General features: G+C 30.9%; 1 protein-coding gene across 2 annotated transcripts in view; it reads right to left on the bottom strand.

Annotated features, from left to right (window-relative positions):
• The window catches only part of LOC145673096 (uncharacterized), a 153,999-nt gene that overhangs the window by 7,734 nt on the left and 134,133 nt on the right, over positions 1 to 12,132 (bottom strand). For both annotated transcript variants that reach the window (XR_014128718.1, XM_081742456.1), the window contains exons 7-10: positions 10,570 to 10,778; positions 8,800 to 8,898; positions 4,828 to 4,950; positions 2,879 to 3,128 (exon numbers count right to left, since the gene is read on the bottom strand). Coding sequence is in view for 1 of the 2 variants with exons in the window: in XM_081742456.1 (XP_081598582.1) it covers positions 2,879 to 3,128; positions 4,828 to 4,950; positions 8,800 to 8,898; positions 10,570 to 10,778 (681 nt within the window). In the remaining variant the exon portion in view is untranslated. The remainder of the gene's footprint in view (positions 1 to 2,878; positions 3,129 to 4,827; positions 4,951 to 8,799; positions 8,899 to 10,569; positions 10,779 to 12,132) is intronic.

Here is a 12,132-nt window from a genome sequence, read left to right as displayed (position 1 = left end):
GTGTTTCTATCTTGGAGTTTGAGATTAAGATTATTTAACATTTCAAAAAAGTCAGCAAGATATGACAGGGAAAATACAAATATATTATCAGTTAAAAAAAAAAAAAAAAAAAAGTATAAAGTTCATCTTTTCCTATACTTTAGTAACAGTTAGGGACTAGATATAATGTACGAGTAAGCTCCAACTATTGAGTTCTAACGACCTCGTGAGACATTTCTGTTGGTGTCAACGACATCTAAATTATTTAATCAGTTTTAACAGGCAAAAACTTTTTTTGATTCCGAAACGTCAACAGATTTGATTATATAAAGCTAACTTCATTAATTACGTATTTGTGTGTTCACTTGTAAATCAAGGTCTTTTCGAACATTCTACTGATAGAAAGATGAGAAGTTCTGCTCCAACAGTCTTTGATATTGTAAAATTTCTTTTCCCACTCTGACTGCAAAATTGTTTCTTTCAAATCACTGAAAATATTATGTAAATTTTAAAATGTAAAATGAATTCCACTATGAAGATGATTTATAATATAAATAAATCATAATAATGGTTTATAATTATTAATACTGGCATATTCCTAAATTGAGGTCCTCACTCAATAATTTCAGTTACTTCGTTGTAATCTTCATCAACGGAGGTTGGTGAAGTTTTTTAAAACTTAAGAAAACTACCTTGTGTTATTTACTTTGTAAAGGATACAAAAAACTATATAAGTTCACTCTAAATATAACAGAAAAATATTTACTTATATCCTTTGTAGATATTAACATTCACTAACAAAAATATGGCCGTTATATTGGAGTTTTTCCATTTAAATTTTTCAGTGTTAGCAGACCCTGTTGTCCAAAGAATATTCTCACGTATGAACAATTTTGTTGTTGTAAAACTGGTGCAATGTCAAACTTTGTATGTTGCTGTTATGACTGTAACTGTGTGCTTATCGTAATATTACAATCATTATCTAAATTATCTTTATCAGGATTTAATCCTGGATTCGGTATATAGGTCCCGGGGAATACATTTCTTTCTATTTGTGGTATTGATTTGTGAAACACTCGTAAGTTTTTCGTCTTTTAATTACTAACAAATAAATACTTTCCTCAAGATTTTCATTCTGGAGTCTATGAAATTAAATGCGGCTGTGAATGTGATCGCACGTATACTAGTATGATTAAGCGCAAAATAACCATAAGAGACAAAAAGCACATTAAAGATTCGAAAGAAGTTAATGAAACCACACCGAGATCATTAAAACCTTTATTTACTAGTAACCGAATATAAAGACATATGGGCATTTTACAAATCAGCATCACGGATATTATATCCTTCATATTTAGTTTTGAATGCTTAACTACTTTAATGATATGCAAGTGATTTAAACATGTAGGTTCATCAAACAATATAAACTCTTGCTTTCGAAGGTAGCCTGACAGTCAGTACAGACTACGTAAACATTCTACTGTATGTTGAACACACAAGTTGTATATTCTCTAGTCTAGGAGAAGTTTCAAGTTTACAAGAAGATGGAAATATTAGAAACTACACTATTATAATAATAATAATAATAATAATAATAATAATAATAATAATAATAATAATAATAATAATAATAATAATAATAATAATAATAATAATAAAGGAGTACGTAAATAAAGCAATTAATGTTAACTGGGGGTGGGGGGTGCGAAGCGCTTTTATCTCGAAACCTCGTTGAAGAAATTATTTCTGAAAATATAAGAACAAAACGGTGAGTTAAAAGTTACAGAGAAATGTAACTGAGATTTTTTTTTCACATGTGAAAAAAAAAAGGATTAAATAGTAATAACTTGGATAGTAATTTGGATAAGGATTTTGATATTACGATATGCAACTTTGTTAATATCAATCAAACAACAAAATTACAATTATAATAGCAACATATAAAATTTAAAATATCTGTCAACTCTTCAACAACAAAATTATAGGAGCTCCCTCGTGACTATGTGAATAGCGTACGCACCCTTGCCGCGGAAGACCCGAGTTCGATTCCCAGGGAGACCTCATGTGATTTAGATTCCATGTTAAGCTATAGGTCCACATCTCATAACCTCACTGCCGAAAAGGGCGCTAAACTCAACTCAAATATAAACTACACGATTCTTGATAACCGTAAGACATAAGAGTATGAATTTGGAACATGAGACCCTTAGGAATATCTCACTTACCTAAATATTTTTTTTAGAGATTTCATCCTGAAGTGATGAATGAAACACGGAAATTTTACTATTATCACATACAGTGGAATTATAAAGTAAAACGTATTCATATCTGCAGTAAAATTCTCGAAAGAGCATTAATGGACACTAGCGAACTGTCAATGAGTTAACTGTTGCTAACGTCATACAGTTAGTCACTTGTCACTGTCACCAGAAGATATAAGGAAGACTGACCTGCTTTTTCCTTAAACAATATCATCTGTAGATATTGATCTTCAAGAAAGAAGAAGAAAAAAAAAAAGATTTCGTTTGTGCGCAAACTATATTTATTCTAAACCGTTGGTCATCTAGTATGTAAGGGCTTTTTATACACAAAATACGAATATCTCAGTGTTCCTTGTTTAATAATTGTAGGAAAAAATGTGGCAAAGGAATGAAAACAGTTTTAAAAAGTGCGAAACGGTGATGACAGTGAGAAAAAAGTGCAAAAAGGTGCATCCGAAACACAGCTAGGAAGGTTTATTTAATGTTTTCTTTACAAAAGACAATTTGGGCATTTTAATAGAGGAAAAAAAAGTACATAATCTAAAATTCCTAGCTCTAATTATTATTATTATTATTATTATTATTCACAAAACATGAGGAGTGCGAAATATCATGTATGTATTTGAAAATTATCTTACCTGCCGTACACAGCAATTGTCGACTCTGTTGCAGTAACATCATAAATCTCTACATATAAACCACGAAACCCTGGTCTTCCTGTTCCTTTATGGAAAAAAGCTTTACCATCAATCTTTTCAAAATTAAGGTCTTCAACAAGTATGTCATAGATATCTCGCTGAACGAAACAGGAAAATTCAACGCAAAGTTCTATTTTTTCACTTGACAAGATAATACTTAGCTGGTCCTTAAAGGTTTCCCATTCTTGATCTGCAAATTTGAAAAACAGAAAATTTAGACCTAAGTTTGTCAAATTGAATGAATAAATTTAAAAGCTATTAAAAGTGGGAACTTAAAAATATGTAAAGATTAAATTTACTAGAAAGACTATGAAATGAACAGGAACAAAATTATGATTATAATGAATACAATGGGTATAGTAACTTAATTTTTGTCAATACTTATCAATAATTTTTGTCAATATAGTATCAACTAAACATTAGTTATTGTTTGTGTTAACAGTAAATAAATATTCTCATACGTTAAAACACAAATTCTGTGAACAGCCTTGAGGCAATTATCATTAAAATGATGTTACAATGTGAAATACTACGTCATCACACGTAAAAAAAAAAAAAATAAATAACAAACGCTATGTACAGGAAAAATATACCTCGCAATATGTAGAATTTTGTTGGTTGCCAGATAACTTAATTTTAATACATTGTACCTTACATGTTTGTGTACATGTGAGGTACTGGATGAAGTGTGCGCTTTATTTTCTGTCAAATTTACCTGGTTTAATATTGAATAAGTAGAGACACGATTTTGTGGTAAATAAAAATTCGTAATTTCGTTACAAAAATATCAGTAAAGCGGGATAAAATCGGTGAATAAAAATTCAATGTAAGAACACTATTTTTTTTTGGCAATTACAGTTAGTACATTTTATTTCACCTTAATTTCCACTTTTCAATCATCATGACATGATCTCATGCATGACTATATTAAACAATATTTGAGTTTTAAAAAATAACACTAAGCAGCCTCATTGAATAAAAGTATCATTTAAAGAATAAAACACACACACAAAGAACATTAATAGAAAAAATAACTTTAGTGTTCACAGTTTACTTATGCAAATAACACGGAAGCATTATTTCAATGCTGGTGTTTTCTGGTGTTAAATTAGGTTTTTTTCTTTTTTTTTTTCATCGGTAACACAAAACAACAACTTCTTTTTGTGATTTTCTATGATTAGTATTTAACATGGTTCTATGATTAGTATTTAACAAACGGTTCTATAATCAGTATACTAAGTTGACTTAGTGTTAATAATATTACTATATGATTTGTTAATGATTATTATTATTTATTCCAATAATACTAGCATGGTGACTAGGATTAAGGCATATATATATTGATACTTTGAATATTGATTTTCAAAAATAGTACCAAAGAATTAATTTTCTTTCGTAAGAACTGGATCTATAGGTGAAGAAAAAATTTTAAAAACCGTTTCCGGAATCTGATAAGTTCAAACAACTGATTCAGGTGAACCTGTTGAATGACACCACCGCTTATAGGTAGTGTTTCGGTCACGCACAGACGTGAGGACACACAGCTACACATGCGTGTTGCATCTGTTATCATAATGAGAAATTCTTCATCACTATATGTACGAAACATGGACAAACGCTACATGAAGGATTTTGTTGGTTGTCCGGTAACTTAATTTTAATACATTGTATCCACACTCACACTTTCAGATTTACTGATTTTGCGAAGTTATGTCTTTTGCAACGTATCATTGCGAGTTTCAATTGCATTATTCAAATTCTGCTTCGCACGAAATGAACACACACACACACACACACACACACACACACACACAAAAAAAAAAAAACTCACTTTCCATATTCTCTAAAACCATTAGAAGTTACTATAAATTGCTTTAGAAAGTACTTACGGATTGTAGTTCCTGCTGAGAATGGATGTAACCTACCACTTGCAACGTCTTTTGATTTTAACTTTAGAGGCTGGAAATCTGACTGGAATATATTACTACCTTCATCAATCTCCATCGCAGAGTCTGGAAAAATAAATTGAAAGACATTGGCAGTTGCTTACGAGCTCCAAAAATTGTAAAATTTGAACTTACTGATCCTGAGTTTCTCCAACCATCCCGGGTAGCCAATCGACTATCCAAATTTCCTTGTTAAACTCATAAATTAAAGAAGCTTACACTGTACTTTAAGTGCTGAAAATCATCATAATGGTTCTTACTACGCCTGCAGCTGCGGTAAAAGTATAATAATTATAGTATGCTACTACGAATTGAATTCATTATAACCAGTATCAGTAAAACTGTGTGCATTAAATTATCTTTTTAGTCTCTTCACTTTCCATACTATTTCCACAAGCGATAATCTAATTTCGTTAATAATGAATGTAAGATGAGCCATAAAGCCCAGAAACAGGGTAAGAAAAGAAAATGTTCCCTCCCAAAATTTTGCAACACACTATAAATAAAGGGCTTTTGCAAATTAATAATGTATACTTCTCACTATCGCATGTACTTCATTATTTTTTTTAACGCCTTCACTCTCCCTATGCAAGATACTGACCTTTATGGCAGTCGCAAGTGTCTCTGACACACTCTCAGTTCGTTCTTTCGGATGCTTTAGCAACTAAGGTTGAACTCATTTTTGTGGTCTGATACCTGAATATTTCCATCAGGCCTTAATTTCCTACTTGTGTTTATTTTACTCTATTTGGAGTTGTGAATGACAACATAAATAAGAAAACATACATATAATACACATTATATACTAACTTTTCTTGATGAACTTTTTTCCCTCTCTTCTTTACAGTCTTTTATGGTGGATGATTCAGCTTTTATATACATTCACTCTAGACTACACTCTACACATTACATTTATTTTATCACCTACTTATTAAAACTTCAACACACAAAAAATTTTACTTGATTTTCATGTTTTGATTATACAGTTCAGACGAAAGAGCCTGATTTGAAATATTCAAAGTAATTATATTTCTATTATTCGTCTTTATTAGGAGTAAGAACTGATACTTACTTAGTTACTTGTTTTTTTTTTTTTTTTTTTTTTAAAAAACTTGTTTAGTCGTGGTTTTTACAATTCTTCGCTTTCTTTCTTTCTTTTTTTTTTAACATCTATTCTTATAGCTTTACTTTTCTGTTTATTACTGTAATATATTTGTATAATTTTGTTCAGCATTTTTCGATCAACAGATCCAATATTTTTAGGCAAAAGTTTTCTTGTACGCCTTATATCTGGAGAACTACATATAATGTAGCCAAACTCAAACTATCACTTAACTCATTATTATGTGCTTATTCCGTAAAAAATAAGAAAATTCAACATAGGGGTTGTTCAAAAATGTTGTGGCCTCTGATCCAAAAATGTATCAAAAGATCCAATAAATTTTAATCAAAAATTTTCTTGTACGCCTTATATCTGGAGAACTATATATAGTGTAGCCAAACTCAAACTATCACTTAACTCAGTATGATGTGCTTATTCCGTAAAAGATACGAAAACTCGATTTGGGGGCCGTTCAAAAATTTTGTGGCCCCTCATCCAAAAGCTAATTATTAGCCAAGATCGCAATCCCTTGATGCATGTTTTCGATCATTCCTAAAATTCTTGTACTGTTATATTCTTAATTTTAATATTTTGAATATATTATAACTTCTTAGTATTTATATATATATATTTTTTTGCATTTCTTCTTCACTTAAATGTTTTTTTAAATTTTTTTTTTTATTGATTGGAGTTTAACGTCCATTTTCAGCACCGATGCAATATGAGACGGAACCAACAATTTAAAATGTGATCTGAACCATATTAGAGTTTGTATCCAAGGTAAGTACCCTTATTGGAAATTGAACACGGTACCACGTGCATATAAAGTATGGATGTCAGTCATTTGACCTCGAAGGAGCATATTAAAATGTTTTTATTCATAATAAAAGGTAACATGTTCTGGTGTTTGTAATTCTTCCCTCTAGTCTAGTGGCTAGCACATGCGCCTTTGATGCACGTAGTCCCGGGTTCGATTCCAAGAGGGAGAGCACAAAAAAATCTAATTTCACATCATTCGGTTTCATTAATAATCCGTCTCCTTTAGCCTAAAGGGCATAACAGTGGGACGTTGAACTAAAAAATTACATTTTCATCTCAATTTTGCTTTACACGGACATTCTACATCTATCGGTTCTGTGGAACAGTACCAATCCATAGTCAAGATTAAAATTTTTCAATTTACCTTTTTTGGGGATAACATTTTATATTCTCTCCTCTCTTTTATGGATTTTGTCCATTTTCCTTGCCAGATGGTGTTTTGAGATGCATAACTTTGTTTACGTCGTCTTTTCTTTTTTCATTTCCAATAATCTCTGTGTGTTAATCTTACTTTTTTATTTTTACGGTGAATTGGTTCTTCTGTCACCATAATTTGTAGTAAGTCAATCAATATCGTTAAATTACACCGGTAGTTTTTATGAGGACTAATCTTTAGACACCGTTTATTTTCTATTTACTTTTTTGGTATTTTTTGTTCAACGACACCATTTCCTAGTCACTTTTTAATACCTTTTATTGTCCTGGAAGTAGGCGCAAATCTTTACTCGACACAGTGATATCAAAAACGCAATTCATTATGGAAAGTATATCTTCTAGAACATAATTAATCTTTTTATCACAATAATTAATAATTACCATTTTGGCCACAGATATCTACTATACAGGTGTTAAAATCAGTTTACTCGTCTATCAAGATTCTCGGGTATTTAAATTCTCCAGTTCTCTTGAGCTCCTTCGTGGCTAAGCGATTAGCGTACGCGCCTTTGGCGTGGGAGACCCGGGTTCGATTCCCGGCGGGAGCTCATGTGGTTCGGATTCCACGTTAATCAGTAGGTCCACGTCTCATATAGCCTCGCTGCTGAAAGGGACGCTAAACTAAAAATCATCATCATCATCATCTCCAGTTCTCTTGATACACTTCCATCCGATGTTAAACTGAATTAGTCTCAAGATAGTTTTATTGAAAGATGAAGACATACAGGCACATAAGATACGTCTAAAAATTAAACTTATTTCAGAGTTAGAAACAAACAACAGGATATTATTAAGAAATGACGATTATGAGGAGGTACAATAACGAATTCATATACTGTATATAGGAAATCAAGTGCATGCAACTAGTGTAGCTACAAAATATCAAGTCTGAATATATATTTCTTCCCGACATTATACCTAGGTACGAAGAAGTAATTAAAGAGAAGTTTATACATAAATAAACTCAATGGTGACCCGCAATTTTCTTCACGGAAAACAATTTATGAGCACATGACCCTATGCAGTAAATATTTTGAATTGAACAAACGACTAATCATGAACCAGTGGATGGTTGCAACAAAGTAACCAAAATGAAGTCCACCCTCCCTCCTTTCAAAAAAACTGCATATAGGTAAGCAAATTTATAGTTTTCATTCATTGAAGTATGCGCACGATGCGAACTATAACTTGCTATGATACCAACAATTATCTGTTTAGTTATTCTAATCACTTTTTTCTCTTGAAGAATGGCAATGTCAATGCTTGCAATGAGTTTCCCAAGAAGAGTATACCACAATGAGCTATACATAACTTTTGCTATCGTTTACGCATAATTTAAAATATATTGTTCCTCTTTGACAGTATGCAAGACAACGAAATTTGTGTTTGATACACTGAGGCTAATTACTTATGTATTCTTAATTCTTACCTACCTTTGTATTATACTAATACAAACTATAAATTTACAGAAATGTTTTAAAAGTTTGCTTGCTTACAGAAAATATCAAATTATAGTTTATCTATCACGAAAAAGAAATGTTACAGTTAATTTTACATACCTGTAGAATCATCTAGATCTCGTTTCTCTACTGTATACTTAACAGTTCCGTAAACTACAAGTTCTGGCCCCTCTATAAAAGAAGGAACTTCAACAACACCTATAATATGAAAAAAAAAATGTATTAATATTATATTGATTGATAGAGCGTATATAATACATATTTCAAGATAAAAAATATTACTCACCTAATTGTATTTCTAAAAACTGAAATATTTCCTTATTATTTCGAATACATTAGCGTGTATCCTTTATTAAGGATCAATGAGGTTTAATACATGTTGTAAGTTCTTTATACTTATAACTTCAGTATGAGTGGACATTTTAGTTTCCATATGAAATAATGTATTTTTACGTAATAGCATGTTATTAAAAACTCACTATTATGTGGAGGTTCAACAAAATATTCCTTCTCCTTTTAAAATTATGTTATATGTAAAGTGAACTTACACAAATATCAAATATTTCAAATTACACATTTTTAATTTGTAGAATATGTAATATCTCTTTAGCACAAATCTTGTGGTCTTCAAACTGCTCCACACAACCATTATGAGGCCAATGCGAATTTCATTGTTACCAAATCATTTTATTTTATTTTATTTATTTATTTTTATTTGTAGTTTCCCATAAATGAACAAAATTTCTATCAAGAAATTTCGAAGTAATAAAAATATGAAATTTGTAACATTATGGATATATTAGTGGACTTTTATGTTATGTATTTACAATAAGATTTGTATAAAGCAGAAAATTCGGAATATTAAAGGTATCTGTATGTTACAAAAAATAAATAGTTAATTTCTGTAAATAATATTGTGTTAAAATAGTATCCTATTCCTTGTCTAAACGCCCTTTTCCAGGATTAAGTATTGGATTTTTTGTCGTAATGAAATAAATCTCCTTTCAATAGTGATGTTGCACGAGGTACAACTTTGATATCCTGTACTTTATGTTTAGATTTTGTAAATGTCTATAGACAACCGCGAAATAGCTTCTTTATCTTCTCGTGATTACCCTAAGTTTTCTTTCAATCAAAAAGAATATTACTACTAGATTGATATTCAGGGACGGGCAGGTACCAAATATCAATTTGAATTCATTCGGGAATCTATATAACGGATAATTAAAACAAAATACACAATATCCATTATCTGGACACTAACCAGATGACAGATCACCTTGATATTTTTTCTGGAGTTATATATATATAGATAACTGATGATGAATAGTATTCCAATAATAAATAAATATTATCTATTGTTTGAGTGATATCTATTACTCCATTGCCCATCACCCAGCATCTATTATATTCAATAAACAGGGTGAGTCATAAGTTACTTCACAAAAATGGATTTGAAATAAATTCCACTTCGAAACTATGAAAATATTACAAGTGTATTATAACATTAAGTTAATTTACGTAAATCAAGTGTTCAAAGTGTTATTTTCAATGCACAAATTATATATTTTAAGTATAGAGAACAAATTACATCATAATTTATCAAATTCAGAAGTAATAGTTTCTTTTAAATTGTAGATCCGTTTTTATTTATTTATTTTATTTTATTTTTCGGAAAAAAATCTTTCATTATTTTCCAAACAGAAAAATCCATTGGGCTAAGATATTTACGTCAACTAGCCACTAGTACTCTTAATATAATGAGAACCGAATACTTGTTCGTGTGAAGTGACTTATGGCCACGCTGTATTTTGGCCATTTTAATTTTTTCCCTGCATTTTTGGTGGCACCTTCCTACAAATGACTTACCTAATATGATACTTGAAAAACCCGGAGGAAGTTCATGGTTAATACCTTCTTGAAACATATACTCAGTTCTCGCAAAAACCTCTCTCAAGCCCTCGTAATATTCTCTATCCTGTTGCTGAGCCATCTGCAGGTTTACAGCTACGAATTTAGTACTGTAGCTAAGATTCTTTTCGTCACATACCAATAACAGTTTCAGATCTGTTATCAACCTGTAAAAGAAAATAAAATGAATTTCATTGGAATTGTGAGAAAACATCTTTTTAATGTAAAGAACAACTATTACAACAAAGAACTCAAATATAAACTTATTACTTTTATTGAGAAGTTCTTCCACGTAAATGAAGTGTTAGCGTGCGTGCGGATCCCCAGTTTGATTTACAGTGGCGGAGTTACATAGATTTTCGGTACTGACACAACCTCAAGGAGCAATTCGAGGTCACTTCTATCACGAGGTTGCAAATTCCCTTTAATTTTTATCAAAAAGAAGTCACTTTCATACTCACTTTTTGTTGATGCTTAATAGGCATGCACCTTTAGAGGCTAAATGGTGCCTGGAATGGCAAACGCATGTAATAGAAAACTGTCATGCACTAGATAGTCAGCATTCTGTGTAATATAGGTTGATGGCTACGTCTATAGGAACTAGAGAGGAAGCTAATAAAGAATAGGACAATTAATGTAACTGTATTTTGGAAAATATGGAAAGTCTTCCGATAATGAGAAAGAAGTTTCTCAGATGTCAGAAGCTTCGATCTTTATGAGGAATAAAGTAATATGATAAAGATAGTGGAATTTCTATGTTGTATGCCTTGATAACCATTGCGTCGTCTTATTATTACTAGAATATTATAAATTGAGCATTTTAAGTGCTTATTAATGGATACTTGTAATTGATATCAATGCTTCGTGGTAACGATGGAGTTAAACTTCATAATTCATATCGTTACTGAAATACTTGATTAGGTGCACACTAGCTACTATTCAAGGATAATCTTTACCTTGCATACTATAATAAAACCTATTAACACTTTTAGAAAAGGTTTTGCAATTAAATTCTCTAGGCATATTCTCTCTGGAAGATTCGAAGAAAGATGACTCCTTTCAAAATGAAGGGGATTTCAAAAGATAGATTTTATTTAGTGCAAATGTTTAAGATAAAGCTACACATCCTCGGAGAGAATGTATGTTTTTTTTTCTTTCTTTTCTCGTTGTTATTATTGCGATGCGTTGTTATTATTGCGTATGGTGTGCGTATAGCTCTACAACTGTCAGTTTATTGAAAACTAAAAGACTGAAGTCACCGTATTCTTATTCCAATAATGCATTGTGCGCTTCCTGGAATTTATTTTCGCAATTTAATTTCTTGAATATATATTTAGTTTTTAATAATTAAAAACTAAATTATTGTAAGGTGATCGTCAAATCATACGAGGTGCACACCACAAGTACATGCCGTTTCGTTCTAATTTTCAAGAACACGGAAATACAGATAACTAACTTGTGTCTATTTCTCAACAAACTCTCCCTATAGCTCTGTTTATTTTATGTAGCATGTAGGATAGT

The sequence above is a fragment of the Thermobia domestica genome, chromosome 16 (assembly GCF_964235325.1).
Source record: "Thermobia domestica chromosome 16, izTheDome1.hap1.1, whole genome shotgun sequence".
Lineage (NCBI taxonomy): Eukaryota > Metazoa > Arthropoda > Insecta > Zygentoma > Lepismatidae > Thermobia > Thermobia domestica.
This window is presented reverse-complemented; position numbering and strand designations above follow the sequence as displayed.